This window comes from Ranitomeya variabilis, chromosome 3 (genome assembly GCF_051348905.1).
Source record: "Ranitomeya variabilis isolate aRanVar5 chromosome 3, aRanVar5.hap1, whole genome shotgun sequence".
Taxonomy (NCBI): domain Eukaryota; kingdom Metazoa; phylum Chordata; class Amphibia; order Anura; family Dendrobatidae; genus Ranitomeya; species Ranitomeya variabilis.
Window position 1 is genome coordinate 378093134 of NC_135234.1, and position 23250 is coordinate 378116383.

Genomic DNA, 23250 nt, shown 5'->3' on the forward strand with positions numbered 1-23250 from the left:
GGTTACTTCAGGTCAGGCAGTGAGGGAGCGCAGGCTCAGTGATGTCACCACTAGTTACTGAGCCCGCGCCTGCTCCGTCTCATTCATTCCCCAGTCGCTTACAGACGGGAGAGGTCGCATTAGCATCTCCCCCAGATTCCGTGTTGGACACTCGTTATATTGGACTACGACGGATCAGGGAGTATACTTTTGCTTTTTTATTTTATTTTTATTACAGAAGATCGAGGGCTTCACTTTGGAATGGCAGAACAATAAAAATATGATCAAAACTCTGTGGTGTTTTATTTTATTAAAATACTTTTGTGTGTGTGTGTGTTTATTTAACCCTTTAATTATTATAGGATCAGTAATGGATAGGTGTCTTATTAACGCCGGAAAAACGCTGAAAGACGTGACATGCTCTATGTAAAAAAAAAAAGCTGCAAAGCACAAAATACTGATCACACAAAAACCCAATGTGTGTGCATGAGACTTCTGAAGTCTCATAGGCTTTGCTGGTACTGTAAAAAGCAGCTGAAAATTAGCATAAAAAAACAGCGAAAAAAACGCAGCAAAAATGTCCCGCGTGAACTTACCCTAAATCTGCAAGTCACAAGCTACCTGTGCATGAGACTTCAGGATTCTCATTCACTTTGCTGGAATCTGGAAACCTTTAAGGTTTTGTGACAAGTCTGCATTGAAAAAAAATACAGCAAAAATGCAGATAGGCTGTGTGCACAAATGATCCTCTGAAGAGAACCTGCAGCAGAATCTTTGTGACTGCCTCTAGCAACGACAGGATAGATCAGTCCAGAAAGATTTCTCCGATACGTTATTACAAAGTTGCTTATTTTCCTGTGTACTATTGTTATCTAGATATAGATGACATGCTATGTGTAAATATGACTGACTAGCTCTGTGTGCATATATGGTGCTCAGTAGTAGGGACCAATTTAGTGCACATGCTAGCTTGTGGAGCTGCAAGTTCAGAGCTCAGTACTGTGATAAAATACATCCCGGCTGTCTCCACAGGTATAGATGACATGCTGTGTGTAACTATGACTGACCAGCTCTGTATGCATATATGGTGCCCAGTAGTAGGAAGCAGGGGGCAGAGTATTTGCAGTTTTTTATTTTAGGCTGAAAAGATGTTGCAAAACGTACCCACAAAACAGAATACATAAATTCGTATTTTTGCTGAAATGTTCATTACATACAGTTTGAAAATGGTTCCGGAGATGCTCCAAACGTGTGAACCTCTTTCCACAGGCCTCACAAGGGTATGGCCGCTCTCCTGTGTGACAGCGCAGATGACGCTTAAGATCAGCTTTGCGTTTGACAGTGTGGGTGCAGAACGGACATTTAAACCTCACCGGACTCAGATCATCTAGCAACAGAAAAAGTTATATCATGAGAATACAAGAGGAGGCGGTTTCCACTGACAAGTAGCAATTCTGCAGCGGCTTTAACTTGTGTGTACTTTATGTTGCACACTTTTCTTGTGATGACTACATGTTGGTTCACCTTTAGTAAATCTAATCCCCAAAACCTGGTAAAGTACAATAGTTACACAAGGTCAATGTTTTCTTAAATCAAGGCACCAGGCTGCATGAAGCAAGTATGTGAGTGTGCTCCACGTGGCACTCCTATGCGTTGATTTTCTATCTCTTCCTAGGAGAGAGGATTTTTTAAGATTATTGGTACCCACATCAATATTAGAACTTTATATAAACACACTACATTGTCTCTTTTCTTCTGCCTGCAGCTGCCACCAGCTGGTGCTATTTACAGACATTTAGTTCAGTGGTACCAGTATTTGCTCCTCACTTCTCCTAGTACACGTGAAAATAAGCAACTTTGTAATATTTCTTACCAAAAAATGTTTTGCTTTTCTCTGCTAAAATTGATCAGTTATCAAAATTCTCAATACTGAAGTAAAATTTTTATTAATTGAAGACAGACTTCCCCATTACTGAATCTTATCAGTAGCAGCAGCCATCTCCTATCATTAATGGGAAAGTCTGTCTTCAATGAATACAGATTTTACCTCAATTGAGAATTTTGATAATGTTTGATCAATTTGGGGAAAGAAAGAAGCAAATTATTTTGGAAAGAAATATCACAAATTGGCTTATTTTCATGTGTACTATTGGTTTACGACATATTTAAAACAATAGTTTAAGTAAAAGCGGTGTGGTGGCTTTCCTTGGGACAAAGGAGGGCTTACTGCTAGAGACAAGCAATAAAATGAGTGGAATTGAATTTTACAAAAATTCTAAATTGGTCAAAATGCGGATTTTTTTTTGCAATTAGTTTACACATGGATTCAGCAAAATAGTGGTTACTAGCCACCAATTTTCTAAACCATAAACCCCATCAAAATGTTAAAAAAAAAGAAAAAAATCCTTATACTCACATTTCCGCTCACCTATCCTGAAGATGCGGCGGGGGATTTATCCCCACCGCTCGTGCTGAAATCCCCGGACCTCTTATGCTGGGCCGAATCTTCCAGCTTTGAAGGAGCTTGGGAGAGTTCTCCCCAAGCACCGAAAGTCACGGCATCACCACGTCACAACATGCGAGGTCCGGGGACTGCAGGGGGCAGCAACCTGAAGATGCAATGAGGACGTGACATTACAATTACATTTTTGGTTGCCGCAACATTGCATTAAAATGCAATAACAAGCGATCAAAAGATCATATTAAAAAAAGTCAGCTCGGCATGCAAAACCAAAAAAAGCCCTGACCAAGCCCCAGAAAAATTGAGATGCTACGGGTATCGACAAATAGCGCAATTTTTTTTTTAACAAGCTTTACTATGTTCTCAGAGAGCCTCTGGTAGCAGCTTATTCAGAGTGAGAACAAATGTATTGGCTTTTGAAATTCGGGGGAAGAGTGTGGAGACCTGCCAGTATCGTTGAGTTTAGCCAGTTTTAGTCTAATGTGTATGGGGGTCTTAACATTTCTAAAGTAATCCAACTATGCCTACAGATACTAACAGACTAATTGTCCACTTTTTGCTCTGGCTCCAGGTCTCTGCTCAGTGTGAAATAGGGGTCCTTTTTGTGCTGATCGTGTGACCACTAAAAACCACATTTCCCACAAGCACTTTACATTTTCTCTGAGCTCTAAGCACAGCTGATTTAGCGACTCCCCCAACTGCTTTGTGACCTGTTAGTAGTAAAATTAGTGCAAATCGATTCGCAGGTCCATTGGCCATGTCCATATTCTGTGGCTACTAGAACATAGTCATGAGAACTGTCTCTTACATGATGGCATCTGCTACCTTTGATCAGCAGGCCTTGCATGACATCACATGTGCGTCACACCGCAAAGATGATGTCGCGCCAGGCAAGCTAGTCATAAAATGAATCGCGGATGCAGTCAGTGGTGGTGTTTTTTTGGGCTACTGTCTAGTGATGTTTTTAGTCAGCAAGGAGAAAGATACATACTAAAACATCATTTTTAATAATATATGTAAAACACCTAGATCAAATAAGTATACACATAGACCACTGGGAATAACAGTTTAAAGTGCAAGTGCTCAAAACAACCAGTGCTCATATAAAAAAGTTTGTTCTCACAATGTTGTATGATCAACCTCAGTCATCCATGCAGTAAAGTTGGAGCAAATTATATCAGGAACTTAATCTACCACACCCTGTCATGTCACATGTGTTTCTTCTGCGCTGACAAGAGCAGTACCCAAGTGTGGTACCTCCTAAATAAACCCCAAGAATGAATAGTATCCCTACCTATGTGTTTCCTCCTCTATCCAGAGGATTCACAGGGGGGTGTGAACCGTAAGTGTGAAAATAAAGAGTAGTTGAACAAGAGTTCCTGCAATGACAGGCAACTCTAAAAATTCGTCCAACCGGTCATGTCAAGAACCTAAATAGAATGAAGTGGTCAGGTACTAAACAGCAGACAATGCTGCCTATAAATAGCTATGCACCCAAAGCCTTTAATCACACGGCGTCTGACGTATTCGCGGTCATCACACTGCATAGACGCCATGGCTTCCTATCTTTGGAACGCTCATGTGACATTCAGATAGCGGAAGTGTCCTTATTCGTGGTCATCACACTGCATAGACGCCATGGCTTCCTATCTTTGGAACGCTCATGTGACATTCAGATAGCGGAAGTGCCCTTATTCGCGGTCATCACACTGCATAGACGCCATGGCTTCCTATCTTTGGAACACTCATGTGACATTCAGATAGCGGAAGTGCCCTTATTCGCGGTCATCACACTGCATAGACGCCATGGCTTCCTATCTTTGGTACACTCATGTGACATTCAGATAGCGGAAGTGCCCTGACTTCATGTCTTTAGTGTTGCCCTGATGCTCACAATTCTCATGTCTAGCCAGGGGTGTGTCCCGTTTATTTGTGATATCTCACAAATGTTCTCCCACCAGTCTCCTGAACTGCTGGATTGATTTGCCCATATAGACCTTCCTGCAAGAATAAGTAGCCTTATATACGATGCCATTAGTTTTACAATTAATAAAAGTCCTATAGCCGAAATTGCACACCAGTGTGGTCGTTGTGGAACTGTATACCTCTTTGGATAGAATCACAAGCTACACATGCACCACATTTAAAAAGAACCATTTGGTTTAGCCTATAACCACATGTTAATTGACATTAGTGTATAGTGGCTGTGGACAACACAGACGCCTATAGATCTACTTTTGCGGGACGCGATGGTAGGTGATGCTCCAATAGCGCCAGCAATATCCTCATTCATTTTGAGAATGCTTCCCTCAGCACGTGATTAGGGCAACTCTTGGTAAGAAACCTCTTAGGTCATCAGATTTGTTTATAAAGTCTTTTGTCTCAGGATAATCGCTGGTCAGTCTGAGATACGGACCTTTCGGTATGCCCTTTTTTGGGGGGGTATTGGTGATGACCATCCCACCTCAATAGTGCGTTGGTGGATATGGGTTTACGGAATATGGTGGTATTTATTGTCCCTTTCTCTGATTTGGCAGTCATGATGTCAAAAAATGGTAGATTTGTATTATGAATCTCATATGTAAATCGGATTCCAATATCATTCTCAATGAGTGACAAAGGGCATGAATATTTCCCTTGTACCACTCCATAAGATAAAGACGTCATCAATACATCTTCCCCTTCATTCTAGGAGTCTGGTAAAACCTGCCATGGTTTCTGTAAATACCCTGGTGTCCTCCCACCAGCCCAGGAACAAGTTGGTATAGCTGCCCATAGCAATGCACCTGAGCTGGTAGTTTATGTTGTAGTCAAAAATGAATTAATTGTTGGCAAGGACAAAACCAAGCAGGGTTAACACAAATGTATTATGAGGTATGAATTGACAACCCCTAGCAGTTAAAAAATATTCCACACCTTTCAGACCTTGGTCATGGGGGATTGAGGAGTACAAGGCTTCAATGCCTAGGCTAGCCAGCAAGACACTCTGGTCAATATGCATTCCCCCAAGTCTACGCAGAAAGTCCATCGTATCCCTAATATACGATGTTAATGTCTCAAGATGTCAAGATATACCCCCCCCCATTATGGCCCACACTATTTAATCAGAGACACTATAGGTCTCCCTCTAAGGCTAGGTTCACATTGCGTTAGGGCAATCCGTTTAGCGCTAGCGGATTGCGCTAACGCAATGTTTTTGTAGGGGTCGCGCTAACGTCCCCGCTCTCGCAGATCCCCTGATCTGCGAGAGCGGGGAATGGACCTCGGGCGCGCCGCAGACGCTGCAAGCAGCGTCCGAGGCGCGCTACAAAAGAACGGCACATCGCTAGCGCGAGCCGAAAAAGGCACGCGCAAGCGATGCGCTGCAGGCGAAATTTACATTGCTGTCAATGGGTGCGCTAACGGACCCGTTGCACGGCGTTAATTGCGACATTTTCGCCGTGCAACGCTGTCCGTTAGCGATCACCCACTAACGCAATGTGAACCTAGCCTAAGGGGTTGCTGAAGTGTGAGGGAACCAGCACCAAACAACATATTGCATACCTCGAGTAGCTTTTCAGCGAACCAGATTGTAGGCTTCACGATCACAGGTGATACACAACTAACGAACAGCGTCATACACAATCCAAACAAAGAGAAGAAAAAGGTGGCATCGATCATGTAGAAAATTCTTCTTTAATGTAGAAAATGAGTGAATGGAAACAAAGGAGCAGGTACAGCAGAAGACAACAGCTGTTTCACAGTGGTCGGACACTTCAACAGGTCCAAGAATGGTCCCATTCTTGGCCCTGTTGAAGCGTCCGATTTACGCGAACCAGCCGTCATCCACTGCTGTACCTGCTCCCCTGTATCCATGCACTGATTTTCTACATTAAAGAAGAATTTTCTACTTGATCACAGAGTGCCACTTTTTTCTTCTTCTTCTTGGTTGGATTTTGTACTCCCCTTAAGGGGTGGAAGGCCTTTATGTAGCTTTGGTAAAGCATAAAAAGTGGCCATAATCGGGTGCTGAGGGAGGATGAAGGTCAATTCTTCCTGGATAATCAGTCCCTCACTGTTGGCTCTTTCATGGATGCCCTTCAACTTATCGATTGACTCCTGTATTGGGTTTCTAGTGATTAAGGCTTAAGTAGTACGATCATCTAATAAGGAGAGACATCTTTTTTGTATTGATCAGTGTCCAGAATAACAATATTAACCCCCTTGTCAGAAGGCTTTATCACAATTGTAGAGTCTTTTTCAAGGATGCAGAGAGCTGCCATCTGTTTTTGGACAGATTATGCATCTCCCCAGTAGTGCCCAAATTCTTGATTTCCCTAGCAACCAAGTTTACAAATATATCTAGAGCTGATCGGTAACTTGTCGGTGGGGGCATTTTAGAGCTGGGGTTTTTAAGTGATGTGAATGGACCTTGACCCGTGGATGAAAAAAAAAAAACTGGCTGACCTAGTCTGGCCGATAATTGAGCATCAGATAGAAATTCTACTGGAATGTTGAGAATGGCACAAATCCTTGTCTTTTTGCACATAAAACTTATGCCACCTCAATTTCCTGACAAATAAATTGATGTCCTTGATACGCTCGAAAACAGAGAAGTTGCTTGTAGGCACAAATGAATGCCCCTGGACATTTCTATATCATCAAGGGTTCTTTTGTAAAAAATTAACAACCTGCAGGTCTAATCCCAGTTGAAAGGGGTGGGACTTCGCAGGGGGTAGGCTCGGTCTAAAAAACTAGTTCTAGTCAACGACGATGTATTGCGTTCACTCCTTGGATAACTCCTATTCCTGCCCCTCTGGCACCCCTGTGATGTTTTCTGTCGGGTATCAAAATGTTCTGCTTCTGTGGATGACAATTCTGTCTCTCGTTCACCACGCTCAAACCGATCCCCCAGTACCTGATATTTTGTGGTCTTTGAAATCCTGAAGATCCCTGATATTGCTTTTGCTACCTTTATTTAAGATATTGAAATTTCTCAACACTGTTTTGTAAATGACTCTTTGGTATTTTAGTGACTTCTATCTGTTCCTTTATTTTGTCATTTAACAATTCAAAGTTAGATTTCTCATCTGCTAAGAAAAGCTGCATCAATCTCAGGGAACTGTCAGTGGCTTCCTTTTCCCAATTGATCATCAGTTGAGGGTTTCTGCAACGCAGTGCTGGTAGCAAGGTGATGGGTAAATCCCTTGGGACTATACTGTTCTTGATATAATTATCTAGGATTTATATTTCCCACCAGGAAGCAACATGTTCTTTGTAGACCTTCGTAAGGTCCCTAATTGCTGCCTTATATGTAAGTGTATACTTTTTCTGGGGAGAAAAGGTTTCCAAAAAAAATGTCCTTGGCCTCAGTGAACCACAGCTCAGTGTCTGGTGCTGCCGACAGAAAGCAGGCCGTAGCCAGAAATAAACCAGTAGGAAGGCACGACAGGGTGTGATAGATTAAGTCTCTAATATAATTTGCTCCTACTTTCCTGTATGAATGACTGAGGTTCATCATGTAACATTGTTGAGACCAAACTTTTTTATATGAGCACTGGTTGTTTTGAGCACTTGCACTTTAAACTGTTATTCCTGTTGGTCAGTGTGTATACTTATGTTGTGTGTCTAAACCACCTTGTGTAAAGGTTTAACCCCTTCACCCCCAAGGGTGGTTTGCACGTTAATGACCGGGCCAATTTTTACAATTCTGACCACTGTCCCTTTATGAGGTTATAACTCTGGAACGCTTCAACGGATCTTGGCGATTCAGACATATGTTTTCTCGTGACATATTGTACTTCATGATAATGGTAAAATTTCTTCGATATAACTTGCGTTTATTTGTGAAAAAAACGAATATTTGGCGAAAATTTTGAAAATTTCGCAATTTTCCAACTTTGAATTTTTATGCCCTTAAATCACAGACATATGTCACGCAAAATACTTAATAAGTAACATTTCCCACATGTCTACTTTACATCAGCACAATTTTGGAACCAAAATTTTTTTTTGTGACGGAGTTATAAGGGTTAAAAGTTGACCAGCAATTTCTCATTTTTACAACACCATTTTTTTTTAGGGACCACATCTCATTTGAAGTAATTTTGAGGGGTCTATATGATAGAAAATACCCAAGTGTGACACCATTCTAAAAACTGCACCCCTCAAGGTACTCAAAACCACTTTCAAAAAGTTTATTAACCCTTCAGGTGTTTCACAGGAATTTTTGGAATGTTTAAATAAAAATAAACATTTAACTTTTTTTTCACACAAAATTTATTTCAGCTCCAATTTGTTTTATTTTACCAAGGGTAACAGGAGAAAATAGACCCCAAAATTTGTTGTACAATTTGTCCTGAGTACGCTGATACCCCATATGTGGGGGTAAACCACTGTTTGGGCGCATGGCAGAGCTCGGAAGGAAAGGAGCGCCATTTGACTTTTCAATGCAAAATTGACTGGAATTGAGATGGGACGCCATGTTGCATTTGGAGAGCCCCTGATGTGCCTAAACATTGAAACCCCCCACAAGTGACACCATTTTGGAAAGTAGACCCCCTAAGGATCTTATCTAGATGTGTGGTGAGCACTTTGACCCAACAAGTGCTTCACAGAAGTTTATAATGCAGAGCCGTAAAAATAAAAAATCATATTTTTTCACAAAAATGATCTTTTCGCCCCCAATTTTTTATTTTCCCAAGGGTAAGAGAAGAAATTGGACCCGAAAAATTGTTGTGCAATTTGTCCTGAGTACGCTGATACCCCATATGTGGGTGTAAACCATTGTTTGGGCGCAGGGCAGAGCTCGGAAGGGAAGGAGCGCCATTTGACTTTTCAATGCAAAATTGACTGGAATTGAGATGGGATGCCATGTTGCGTTTGGAGAGCCCCTGATGTGCCTAAACATTAAAACCCCCCACAAGTGACACCATTTTGGAAAGTAGACCCCCTAAGGAACTTATCTAGATGTGTTTTGAGAGCTTTGAACCCCCAAGTGTTTCACTACAGTTTATAACGCAGAGCCGTGAAAATAAAAATTCTTTTTTTTTTTTTTTCACAAAAATGATTTTTAGCCCCCAGTTTTGTATTTTCACAAGGGTATCAGGATAAATTGGACCCCAAAAGTTGTTGTCCAGTTTGTCCTGAGTACGCTGATACCCCATATGTGGGGGGGAACCACTGTTTGGGCGCATGACAGAGCTCGGAAGGGAAGGAGCGCCATTTGGAATGCAGACTTAAATGGATTGGTCTGCAGGCGTCACGTTGCATTTGCAGAGCCCCTGATGTACCCAAACAGTACAAACCCCCCACAAGTGACCCCATATCGGAAACTAGACCCCCCAAGGAACTTATCTAGATGTGTTGTGAGAACTTTGAACCCCCAAGTGTTTCACTACAGTTTACAACGCAGAGCCGTGAAAATAAAAAATCTTTTTTTTCCCACAAAACTTATTTTTTGGCCCCCAGTTTTGTATTTTCCCAAGGGTAGCAGGAGAACTTGGACCCCAAAAGATGATGTCCAATTTGTCCTGAGTACGCTGATACCCAATATGTTGGGGTAAACCCCTGTTTGGGCACACGGGAGAGCTCTGAAGGGAAGGAGCACTGTTTTCCTTTTTCAACGCAGAATTGGCTGGAATTCAGATCGGATGCCATGTCCCGTTTGGAGAGCCCCTGATGTGCCTAAACAGTGGAAACCCCCCAATTATAACTGAAACCCTAATCCAAACACACCCCTTACCCTAATCCCAACAGTAACCCTAACCACTCCTCTAACCCAGACACACCCAACCCTATTCCCAACCGTAAATGTAATCCAAACCCTAACCCTATCTTTAGCCCCAACCCTAACTGTAGCCCCAACCCTAGCCCCAACCCTAGCCCTAACCCAAGCCCTAACCCGAGCAATAACCCTAGCCCTATCACTAGCCCTAACACTAGCCGTAACACTAGCCCTAACCCTAGCCCCAACCCTAGCCCCAACCCTAGCCCCAACCCTAGCCCCAACCCTAGCCCCAACCCTAGCCCCAACCCTAGCCCCAACCCTAGCCCCAACCCTAACCCTAGCCCTAACCCTAGCCCTAACCCTAGCTCTAACCCTAGTCCTAACTCTAGTCCTAACTCTAGTCCTAACCCTAATGGGAAAATGGAAATAAATACATTTTTTAATTTTTTAATTTTTCCCTAACTAAGGGGGTGATGAAGGGGGGTTTGATTTACTTTTATAGCGGATTTTTTAGCGGATTTTTATGATTGGCAGCCGTCACACACTGAAAGACGCTTTTCATTGCAAAAAATATTTTTTGCGTTACCACATTTTGAGAGCTGTAATTTTTCCATATTTGAGTCCACAGAGTCATTCGAGATCTTGTTTTTTGTGGGACGAGTTGACGTTTTTATTGGTAACATTTTCGGACACGTGACATTTTTTGATCGCTTTTTATTCCGATTTTTGTGAGGCAGAGTGATCAAAAACCAGCTATTCATGAATTTCTTTTGGGGGAGGAGTTTATACCGTTCCGCGTTTGGTAAAATAGATAAAGCAGTTTTATTCGTCGGGTCAGTACGATTACAGCGATATCTCATTTATATCATTTTTTTATGTTTTGGCGCTTTTATACGATAAAAACTATTTTATAGAAAAAATAATTATTTTGGTATCGCTTTATTCTCAGGACTATAACTTTTTTATTTTTTTGCTGATGATGCTGTATGGCGGCTCGTTTTTTGCGGGACAAGATGATGTTTTCAGCGGTACCATGGTTATTTATATCAGTCTTTTTGATCGCGTGTTATTCCACTTTCTGTTCGGCGGTATGATAATAAAGCGTTGTTTTTTGCCTCGTTTTTTTTTTTTTTTTCTTACGGTGTTTACTGAAGGGGTTAACTAGTGGGGCAGTTTTATAGGTTGGGTCGTTACGGACGCGGCGATACTAAATATGTGTACTTTTATTGTTTTTTTTATTTTATTTAGCAAAAGAAATGTATTTATGGGAATAATATATATTTTTTTTTTTATTTATTTAGGATATTTTTTTTATTTATTTTTTTACACATGTGGGGAATTTTTTTTTTACTTTTTTACTTTGTCCCAGGGGGGGACATCACAGATCATTGATCTGGCAGTGTGCACAGCACTCTGCCAGATCTGCGATCTGCTGTGCAGGGCTGCAGGCTTACCAAGTGTCTGCTCTGAGCAGACACTCGGTAAGCCACCTCTCTCCCTGCAGGACCCGGATGCCGCGGCCATCTTGGATCCGGGACCTGCGACGAGGAGGGAGGTAGGAGACCCTCGGAGCAACGCGATCACATCGCGTTGCTCCGGGGGTCTCAGGGAAGCCCGCAGGGAGCCCCCTCCCTGCGCGATGCTTCCCTATACCGCCGGTACACCGCGATCATGTTTGATCGCTGTGTGCCGGGGTTAATGTGCCGGGGGCGGTCCGTGACCGCTCCTGGCACATAGTGCCGGATGTCAGCTGCGATATGCAGCTGACACCCGGCCGCGATCGGCCGCGCTCCCCCCATGAGCGCGGCCGATCGCGTATGACGTACTATCCCGTCGGTGGTCATACGGGCCCACCCCACCTCGACGGGATAGTACGTCAGATGTCAGGAAGGGGTTAACATCCTCCATCTTCCAAAGAATGCTTTATGTATTTTTTAGATATATTACTAGTTATGAGTCTTCTACTTTCTCCAAAACAGCTTTTATTTGCCCAGAGTAAACAGGATATGTCTTGCCAAGAGCAATGATGTTCTATGCACACAGAACGATTGTATTAACAATCATTTTGTGCTCATGGAAGTTCGGACTACCTGTCTAAAAAGGTTATTTAACTACCGCCAATCGTGGATGTTAAACGACCACAGGTCAGGCTGCATAAATGCAACCCAACTCCTTAGGTCTTCTAACAAGTTAATCAGCTAAGTACACTGCACTGCTTATGAGCCAATGAATAATAGCCAGCTGAGATTTTTAAAACCTACTAATTGATACATATTGTATAACTTCACTTAAAGCCTTTTTTTTAATTACATAATCGAAACAGTCACTTAATACAATTTTTTTTAGGACTTTAAAAATGTTCTTTAGTAGCTTCTAAAGATTACAGTTAAAGGGATTGTCTCGTTGCAAAGATTACTCCATAGACTCAGATGAAAAAAAACAACCGACAATTTTTTGTCATTCTCATGGGGATCAGCGCTGCCTCTTGCTGCTCCTCCAGTCTTTGTTGATTGGTTGTAGCCGATCAACGTCATGTCAACAGCGCTGCAGTCAATCACTGAACTCACCGGCTCATGCACTGTACATCTGCAGGGCCATGGGGATCAGAGATTGTCTGCCGTTTCTCATTCATGTGCCGTCTGTTTCTGATGGATGTAATAAAGGAAAAGGAATTCGTATTTGTATTTTACCAGCTTTCAGGTACAAACTGATGGGGCAGGTGTATTTACATTAAATAAAGGACTATACAGTCATTTTGACATCGAACAAAAACCCTGACCAGCACCTCCATATAGTGTGAACAGATGTTTACTGCAATGAATACATAACTTGCAAAAAGGAGGAACGCAGCAGCAGCAAATATATTGGTCTCTACAGAGTGCTGCTGCATTCCTCCTTTTTGCAATTCATTCTGACATGTATTTTAAAGTGCTCTAGTAGTGCTATTGTGAAATCTGGTTATAGATGTTTTTTAATAAAGCAGGCATTCCTATTAGGATACGACCATTAACAATACAATTCCCATGTTTCAGACATTACATTCCATGTAATACATGGAAGTCAGTGATTAGGTAAAATACAGACCTATTTTCATGACCAGGGATCAAGTATAAAACATACAGAACTCTTACCTTCACTCCAACCAGACATAACACCCAAGATGGTAGGCATTGCTTTGTACAACTCATCTGCCTTGGAGATACGAGGAGCCATGTCCTGGTCTCCAGAATCTACATGCTGCGGTGACTCTGGCCAGCTTTGAGCTGTGTCCCCTTCGTCATCTTCTTCAGGCTTTGAGCACACCAATTCTTCGTGAGATTGTGGTTCTTCATCCTGCATTGTATTCTCTTCATCGTGGACTATGCATTCTGCAGAACCACCCACAAGGTCGCCTAACGGAACTGACGTAAGGCATGCAGAGTTCAGGGTTTCAGTCGTTAACCGCCTGCGGTGCTTACGGACATGCTCTGGTTTACGGGAATGTTTAGAGAAAGGGCGATGCAAACGTGGGTTGATAGGAGGAGGGTAGTTGTAGCCGGCGATAAAACGACTATGTTCTGCTGTTTCATGAGTGTGTGTTGGGCTGTTTTCAGTCCTCCACCCAGCTGCATAAAATCCAGTGCCGTTGCTGCCATTGTCTTTGTCGGACAAGCTAAAGAAGCCATCCCTATCTTTTTCATTAATGTCCAGGGAGGATTTGATAAACATTTTGCATACGCTGATGACATCAGTCATTTGCAAATAACTAGCTGCTGACATAACTTCAATGACATTCTGCCCAGAAAGGGGTAATTTGCCAGAATACACATAATCTAGGATGGCAGTGAAAGTGTCGGCAGAAAAAACATCAAAGGTAGCGGTTGTGGGCTTACTCACATCCTTCGAGCTTTGGGACAACAGCATTTTAAAATACCCACTGCTGGCAAACAGCACATTTCTATGAGCCGTGAACATTTGGCCTTCTACCATGATGTGACAGTCACAAAACAGGTCTTTCTTTCTCTGTTCATCCAACAGCTGCAGGAGTCGAATATGATGAGAGGAGAAATCCATCCTTCCCAGTGCACTGTGTAGTAGAGGAAAAGGCTAGTGAGCGAAAAACAACTCATGGAAGAAATACAGATTTTATTAATTAAAAGAAATCCACTTAATAAACTTAAACAGGCTGTCTGGATATTGCCGAGGCCTGAAGCTCAGCTCTTATTCATTTGTTCAGAGGTGTTCACTGTTCCTATCCGATTGTCTAAGCTGAAAACAGTTGATCGCTGAGTGTGCCGGGTGTCCAACCCTCACTGATATATATAATATCAGAAAGCCGGACAACCTTTAAGGTGACTATGCTTGATCGACAATGCAAGGACTGGCCGCTTGTCTCCTGAACTAAACTTCACAGCCTCATAGACATATATGAAGCTCAAGTTTATGTCAAAAGACCTGAGTCCAGTCCATAAATTGCAGTCTGTATCGGGACCACAATATACCAAACGTCCAAATTCGTCCTTAGTGTCAATTACTGAAAACATGCACAGTCTGCTGGGAACACATTGCTCGGAGATTTAGTTTATGTCGACGCAGCTGCATGATTTGCGGCTGCTAGACAGCTTGAATACATGTGGGGATTGAGTAACAAACAGGCAATCCCCACATGTATTCAAGCTGTCTAGCAGCCGCAAATCATGCAGCTGCATCAACATACACTAAATCGCCAAGCATGCCGAAATACTTGCAGACCACCCGAGCATGCTCGGAGAAACTCGAGTTGCGAGCATACTTGCTTATCACTAAACCACATATTGCGTCCATGTTTGGCATTTCTGAAGTGATGAGAGCTTGCCTAACTTACGGGTGCATGCCTCCAGAAAAACATGGTTTGGGCATAACGTAGTGGTGACTGCAACGTACTGGTCACTACAGCATACTGGTCACTACAACGGCAGTTTGCAATTTTCACTCGGCAACATTCATTGCTGCTTGTTTCTGGAAGTCAAAATAGTCACTACACCTGTAGATAAATTCCCCAAGGGGTATAATTTCCAAATGGGGTCACTTGAGGGGGGATTCTGCTCTTCTAGCAATTAGGGGCTCTGTACATGGAGTCCGCAAACTATTCTAGGAATTTTTGCGCTCCAGGAGGCAAATAGCGCTCCGTTCTTCCCGAGTCTCTCCGCATGGCTAAGTAGTACTGTACAGCCACACATGGGATATTGCCACATTCAGTAGAATTTGTAGGACAACTTTTGGTGCCATTTTTACCCACTTCTTGTGCGAAAATGTAAAATCTTTGGCTAAAACTACATTTTGGTGATAAAAATATAGGTATTTTGTCTTCACTGCCCAATGGTATAAAATTCTGTGACACTGATGTCAATATGATCACTGCACCCCTAGATGAATTCATTGAGAGGTGTAGTTTGTAAAATGGATTCATTTATGGGAGGTTCTGCTGTTCTGGAACGTCATGGGCTCTCCCAGTTAGTCATGGCACCTGCAAACCATAACAGTAAAATCTGGAGCTCCTTGTCTTCTGAGCTTTGCATTGTGCCTGAAAAATATTTCCCGATTACATGTAGGGTATTGGCGCACTCAGGAAAAAATGGTCCTTAGTTTGTTGTAAAGAAAAAAAAAAATTCCTATTAGCCCTTAGAAAAATTAAAAACTTGGGGCTAAAACAAAATTTTAGTGGTTAAAACGTAATTTATTTTTTCTTCACCGCTCAATGGTATAAAATATCGTGAGGCACATGTGGTGTCAGTATGATCACTGCACCTCTAGGTTAATTAATTGGGGAGTGTAGTTTGTAAAATGAATTCACATATGGGGGGGGGGGGGTGTTCTGTTGTTCTGGCACCTCAGGGGCTCAGCAAATGTGACATGGTACCCTCAAACCATTCCAGCAAAATCTGAACTCCAATATGGTGTCTCTTCCCTTCTGAGCTTTGCACTGTGCCTCAAAAGTAGTATTCCCCCACATATTGTATGGTGAAATTTCTCGTTACCCTTATGAAAATGAAAAATATGGGACTAAAATAACATTTTTGTGAGCAAAAATGTGATTTTATTATTTTCACACCTCGACATTATAAGCTTCTATGAAGCACCTGGGGGTTCAAAATGCTCACCACTAGTGATGAGCAAATATACCCGTTAGGCCGGCGTCACACTGGCGTATTGCATCCGATGCGAGATCATCGGATGCGATATGCTAATGACACTCGGCTCCTGCTCGCAGCAGAGTCTGTGCTCCGATTCTCTTGCACAGGGAGGATCGGAGCACAGCTGCGGAGGAGGCGGAGAAATTAATTTCTCCATCTCCTCCATTGCTGGGGTCCGCTTATAACGCACAGCACTCGGATGATATCCGAGTGGTGTGCGCTGTCTCACTCGCACCCATAGGCTTATATGGGTGCGAGTGAGCCGAGAGTTTTCCTCGGTCCGAGACAATCGCAACATGCTGCGATTGTCTCGGACCGAGGAAAACGGCCGACAAAAAGTCGGCTGGTGGGAGCTGCCCCATAGCTGACAATGGTCAGAGTGCAGTCAGTGACTTTTTATCGCATTGCACTCGGCTGTTTAAAACGCCAGTGTGACGCCGGCCTTACTCGAGATTTCCCGAGCGCACTCGGGTGACCTCCGAGTATTTTTTAGTGCCCGGAAATTTAGTTTTCCTCACCTCAGCTGAATGATTTACATCTCTTAGCCAGCTTGATTACATGTGGGGATTCCCTAGCAACCAGGCAACCTCCACATGTACTTATGCTGGCTAACAGATGTAAATCATTCAGCTGCGGCGATGAAAACTAAATCTCCAAGCACTAAAAAATACTCGGAGGTCACCCGAGCATACTCGGGAAATCTCGAGTAACGAGTATATTCGCTCATTACTACTCACCACACATCCAGATAAGTTCATTGGGGGTCTAGTTTCCAAAATGGGGTCACTTGTGGGGGGGTTTCCAATGTTTAGGCACATCAGGGGAGCCAAACGCAACATGGCATCCGATCCAGCCAATTTTGCGTTGAAAAAGTCAAACGGCGCTCCTTCCCTTCCGAGCTCTGCCATGTGCCCAAACAGTGGTTTAACCCCACATATAGGGTATCAGCGTACCCAGTACAAATTGCAAAACAACTTTTTGGGGTCCAATTTCCCATTACCCTTGGGAAAATAAAAAAAAATTGGTGCGGATGTAAAGTAGACATGTGGGAAATGTTACTTATTAAGTATTTTGTGTGACATATCTCTGTGATTTAAGGGCATGAAGATTCTAAGATGGAATATTGCAAAATTTTCAAAAGTTCTGCCAAATTTGTTTTTTTTTTTCACAAATAAACGCAACACATATCAAAGAAATTTTACCACTATCATGAAGTACAATATGTCACAATTAAACAATGGTGTGCTATACGATCAAAAATTGGACATCCCAATTTATACACTCATCTGCATGAGCCCTAACTTGCATATTTGGAATCTCACTCTGTTGACAGAGTGGGAAAACCGGCTTCAGCTGCATCCCACTCCTTCCAATCTGCAATTTCCAAACCAAAAGAAGGGATAGCTCACACTAGAGATGACATAGAAAGGATTCAGAAAGATCTAGATGAAGCTTGAACAATGGGCAGCGGACTAAGCAAATGGCATTTATTTAACGGAGAAATGCAAGATTCTACATCTGGGCAAGAAAAATGAAAATTACATCTACAGATTGGGAGGAACAGAACTAAGCAACAGCACGTGTGAAAAAGACTTGGGTATACTAATAGATCACAGACTTCACATGAGTCAGCAGTGTGACGCAGCAGCAAAAAGGCAAAGACTGTTCTAGAATGTATTAAGAGAAGCATAGAGTGTAGCTCACGTGAAGTAATTATTCCCCTCTACTCTTTCTCTCTTCCTCGGTCAGGTCTCATATGGAATAATGTGTCCAGTTCTGGGCACCATATTTAACAAAAACATTGAAAAACTGGAGCAAGTTCAGAGAAGAGCGACCAGGATAGTGAGCAGACTGCAAACTATGGCCTACGAGGAATGGTTAAAGGATCTGGGAATGTTTAGCTTGCAAAAAAGAAGGCTAAGAAGAGACTTAATAGCTGTCTACAAATATCTGAATGGATTTCACAATGTAGAAGGATCGTCCTTTTTCTCATTTGACCATTGCAACACGAGAAGCAATGGAATGAAACTGAAATGGAGATGATACTGATTAGATATTAGAAAAAAACTTTTTGACAGTGAGGGTGATCAATGAGTGGAACAGGCTGCCAAGAGAGGTGGCGAGTACTTCATTGGAAGTCTTCAAACAGAGGATAGACAGACATCTGTCTGAGATGGTTTAGTGAATCCTGCATTGAGCGCAGTGTTGGACACGATGACCCTTGAGATACCTTCCTTCTAACATTCTATGTTTCTGAACATAAACTCCAGATCGTGTGAAAAGGACCTGCTGTCATAAAATAAGGCTCCTAGGAAATGGGAAACATGAGCGTGGGAAGGATGGAGAGCTGTACCACGTGACAAACATGATGCCAAAATAGTATCCCTCCCCCAAGCTGCACACAAGAAAGTCTCCCTGCTACTCTGGCAAGCTAATAATGCCGTTGCGGATCACTCTTGGTGTGTCACAAAAGGAAAATGCCATTGCGCTTGCTCAGCATCTCCTCTGACAAGCAGGGAAGATGCTGCAGATTTAGTGGCTGCCTGCTCACAACAGCAGGGATCAGTCTGCAACTGAGAAACAGCACATGAGCATCCACTTCAGGATATTTAGCAAGCTGGCTGCAGTATAAAGAATGCTCAAACAGGAGGATACAGGAAAGATATACATCTTGGTACCGTGTTAGCCAGTGGATAGAAAAATATTTAGAATTGAGAGTCCTCAGTGGTTGATACCTTTTAATGGCTAACTGAAAAGATGGTAACAAATTGCAAGCTTTCGAGACTACTCCGCTCCCTTCATCAGGCATAGACTAATAGAAATTCTGAAGAATCACATATTTATGCACAACACAGCACAGAAAAATGCCATAGATAAGACAGGTGACGTGAAGCAGAACTACCATTATGTGAGTGATAAACAGTTACCGTATATACTCGAGTATAAGCCGACCCCCCTAATTTTGCCTCAAAAAACTGGGAAAACTTATTGACTCGAGTATAAGCCTAGGGTGGAAAATGCAGCAGCTACCGGTGAATTTCAAAAATAAAAATAGATGCTCCATACCGTTCATTATGGCCCCATAGCTGTGCCATATAGTGCTCTGCACCGTTCATTATTGCCCCATAGCTGTACCATAGAAAGCTGTGCCATATAGTGCTCTGCACCGTTCATTATTGCCCCATAGCTGTGCCATATAGTGCTCTGCACCGTTCATTATTGCCCCATAGCTGTACCATAGAAAGCTGTGCTATAGGGCTGCTGGGATGAGCTGCTGCTGCAGGGAGGTGAGCTGTGCTGTGTCCCTGCGTGCCTGCGTGTGTGTGATGAGCTGTTGCTGCGGTGAGGTGTGTGTGGGGTAGTGAAGGACAATGATATTGGTGGGGAAGAGACAATGATGGAGGTGATGGGCAATGAGGATGGTGGTGGGGAGACGATGAAGGTGATGGGCAATGATGGAGGTGATAGGCAATGGAGGTGATGGGCAATGATGGTGGTGGGGAAGAGACAATGATGGAGGTGATGGGCAATGATGGTGGTGGGGAAGAGACAATGATGGAGGTGATGGGCAATGATGGTGGTGGGGAAGAGACAATGATAGAGGTGATGGACAATGATGGTGGTGGTGGGGAGACAATGATGGAGGTGATGGGCAATGATGGTGGTGGGGGGAGACAATGATGGTGATGGGCAATGATGGTGGTGGGGAGGCAATGATGGAGGTGATGGGCAATGATGGTGGTGTATATGTATAAACATATGTAACATGCAGTTTATTATTTAGTTGTGCACTTCAGGACTGTAGTTTACACATGGTCTGCTGTAAACTGCAGATATGCTGCTGATAACATGTTGTAAATTGATCTCCTAGTGATCATTCTGTGCCCATCATTCCTCCACAGCCTGTGTTAGGGTATGTGCCCACGATCACGAATTGCTGCATGTTTGACGCTGCATATTTTTGCAGCGTCAAAAGCACAGTGGCCAGCTGTTACAGCATAGTGGATGGTATTTCAAGAAATCCCATGTCCACTCTGCATGTATGTACACCTGTGGATCACCTGTGGAGACTGACATGTAGCACATCTTTCCAGACCGCAGCATGTCTATTTCAGAGACGCTAGACTCCACGAGAGAAATTTCACCAATAGAATGTATTGGATTCCGCACGGCTCAGTGATCACATACGGATTTACCTGCGTTCAATAGACAGCAGCACTTTGCACGCAGTGAACATAACGGTGTATCCAAAGCGCTGCTACTTCTGGATCGTGGGAACGTAGCCTTAAGAGGCCGGAAAACAAATGCAATCGACACTAGTGGTCTGAACTCACGCATGTAAATGCAATCCAAATGTTTGCGTGCCATGGTGCAATATGTGAGCATTAGCTGTTGCCCTGGTAACAGCCCACTTGAGCTCAAAGTGTCCTTATAGTATGACACCCATTATTAAAGTGCTGATCCTTAAAGGGACAGCTACTAAACAGGATGGGGCCCTCTGTAGCCACCAGAATAAAGGTATAGCTAATGGCATTGCAATGTCGGTGACACACAGGACACGGGCCCCGCCAGCACTACCCCAGGTAGCAGGATAGAGCGCTATAACGAGCTCCCCATAACCAGCCGTCTCCTCCTATACAGCACTGACACTCTACAATAGCTGTCACACACGCAAAATGAACTCTCTAAACCAGGACGCCTATTGGCGGAGTTACGTGTCAATCACAGCAGCACCCAGGCTATAACTGCTTCTCCTATTGGCTATCATCCTCGCCGGTAAAGGCGGGCATTTCCATTCGCTCCGCCAGCTGTCAATCATGGAGAGGAGAAATGTTAACACCGTAGAAACGTAATTGGAAGCCAATGCTGCCCGCCGTATGCCACACCCTTACCGGGAGATTCGGTGCCGGTATATTACGCCAAACGTTGCCCACCGTCCACCCATTGTGTGCTGCATCTAATATGTGTCCGTTACCTTTTTTCCATCTGCCGGTGTCGGTGACCCGAATACCACGGTCACCGGTCCACGTGTCGGCGGTGGTTTGTGGAGCCCGCGCTTGGCGGCAGTGTGATGCTGCGCTCGTCCTGCCGGGAATAGCGCTGACATGCACACCCCGCCCGCCCCCGGGTCACCTGAGTCAGTGCACTGTTCTGGCTGCAGCCTCCCCGCACCACAGACATACGCACCTCAGACACCACCCCCTCTCGGGTGTTCGGCCGCCTCCGCTCTCCTCACCCGCTTTTGATTTCTCCGGTGTTGTTTCCGTCGCCCGAATGTTCGGACAAAGACCCGTCACGTGACGACGCCCGAGGGCTGAGACTGTCTTAAAGGGGCCGCGCCTAAGGGGGGGTGTGCGGACACCCGGAGGAGTGGCATGCCTGTGCGAAAGGCATGGGGTGACCCGGGAGCTGCGCTGCTGGCACAGTACAGAAACCCCAGGATATGCGCCATCCTCTCTATGGGGTGCAGACGTCGGGTATGTGCTGGCGCTGGGCACACGGTCTCCTCATACTGTGCCATGTACAGACCTCCTGCTTCATAGTCTGCTGTAAGGCCCTGTTCACATCTGGAGGCATGCTTCTGACTGACCTCGGTGTGGTGAATGGGGGCCAGCGGCACGGCTGGTAGCGCCATCTGACAGACATTGTTGTCCTGTGGTGGAGCAGAACATTGGCATTGGGAAACTCTGAGGTGAACAAAGCCCAAATGTCACCCGGAGCCCATGGTCTGCCGCCAGCTGTACCTGGTGGGCTCTGACCTGATGGAAGAAGTGGTAGTGTAATCATCACTGGAAAGTCACCGATCGCTGACGTTTTATCCAGGCTCTTCATCACACACTAGCAATATAAGATAATGTTCCTGTTAAAAATGTGGGTAGCAAATCGCTCATTCAAAGCGGTTTTCTGGGCCAGACCCCAACTTTGGGAGTGCAGTTGTCATGACAACTCCTAAGTGTGTAATATGGACTAGAGTTGTGCAAATCAATTTGCAGGACCCAGTCCTTCAGCAACGTCAGTAGTCTGTGGCCTCTGGATAGGAGCAGCAGGACTCAGTTCACTGGCCACATCAGGTGTGTGTGGAATCTGGATAGGAGCAGCAGGACTCCATCCATTTGCCACATCAGTAGTCTGTGGCCTCTGGGTAGGAGCAGTAGGACTCAGTCCATTGGCCACGTCAGTAGTCTGTGGTCTCTGGATAGGAGCAGCAGGACTCCATCCATTGGCCACGTCAGTAGTCTGTGGCCTCTGGGTAGGAGCAGTAGGATTCAGTCCATTGGCCATGTCGGTAGTCTGTGGCCTCTGGGTAGGAGCAGTAGGATTCAGTCCATTGGCCACGTCGGTAGTCTGTGGCCTCTGGGTAGGAGCAGCAGGACTCAGTCCATTGGCCACGTCGGTAGTCTGTGGCCTCTGGGTAGGAGCAGCAGGACTCAGTTCATTGGCCACGTCGGTAGTCTGTGGCCTCTGGGTAGGAGCAGTAGGATTCAGTCCATTGGCCACGATGGTAGTCTGTGGCCTCTGGGTAGGAGCAGCAGGACTCAGTCCATTGGCCACGTCAGTAGTCTGTGGCCTCTGGGTAGGAGCAGCAGGACTCAGTCCATTGGCCACGTCGGTAGTCTGTGGCCTCTGGGTAGGAGCAGCAGGACTCAGTCCATTGGCCACGTCGGTAGTCTGTGGCCTCTGGGTAGGAGCAGCAGGACTCAGTCCATTGGCCACGTCGGTAGCCTGTGGCCTCTGGGTAGGAGCAGCAGGACTCAGTCCATTGGCCACGTCGGTAGTCTGTGGCCTCTGGGTAGGAGCAGCAGGACTCAGTCCATTGGCCACGTCGAGCAGCAGGACTCAGTCCATTGGCCACGTCAGTAGTCTGTGGTCTCTGGATAGGAGCAGCAGGACCCAATCCAATGACCACGTCAGTAGTCTGTGGCCTCTAGATATTAGCAGCAGGACTCAGT

General features: G+C 44.4%; 1 protein-coding gene across 4 annotated transcripts in view; it reads right to left on the minus strand.

The window, feature by feature from the left end:
• The window catches only part of ZBTB8A (zinc finger and BTB domain containing 8A), a 35885-nt gene extending 14069 nt beyond the window's left edge, over positions 1 to 21816 (minus strand). Inside the window, exons 1-3 of one of the 4 annotated variants that reach the window (XM_077296002.1) lie at positions 21488 to 21816; positions 13280 to 14214; positions 1197 to 1366 (exon numbers count right to left, since the gene is read on the minus strand). In XM_077296002.1, the coding sequence (XP_077152117.1) occupies positions 1197 to 1366; positions 13280 to 14201 (1092 nt within the window). In that variant the 5' untranslated portion in view covers positions 14202 to 14214; positions 21488 to 21816. The other 3 variants (XM_077296003.1, XM_077296001.1, XM_077296000.1) reach the window with 3 other exon arrangements.
• Positions 21817 to 23250: the final 1434 nt, after the last annotated feature.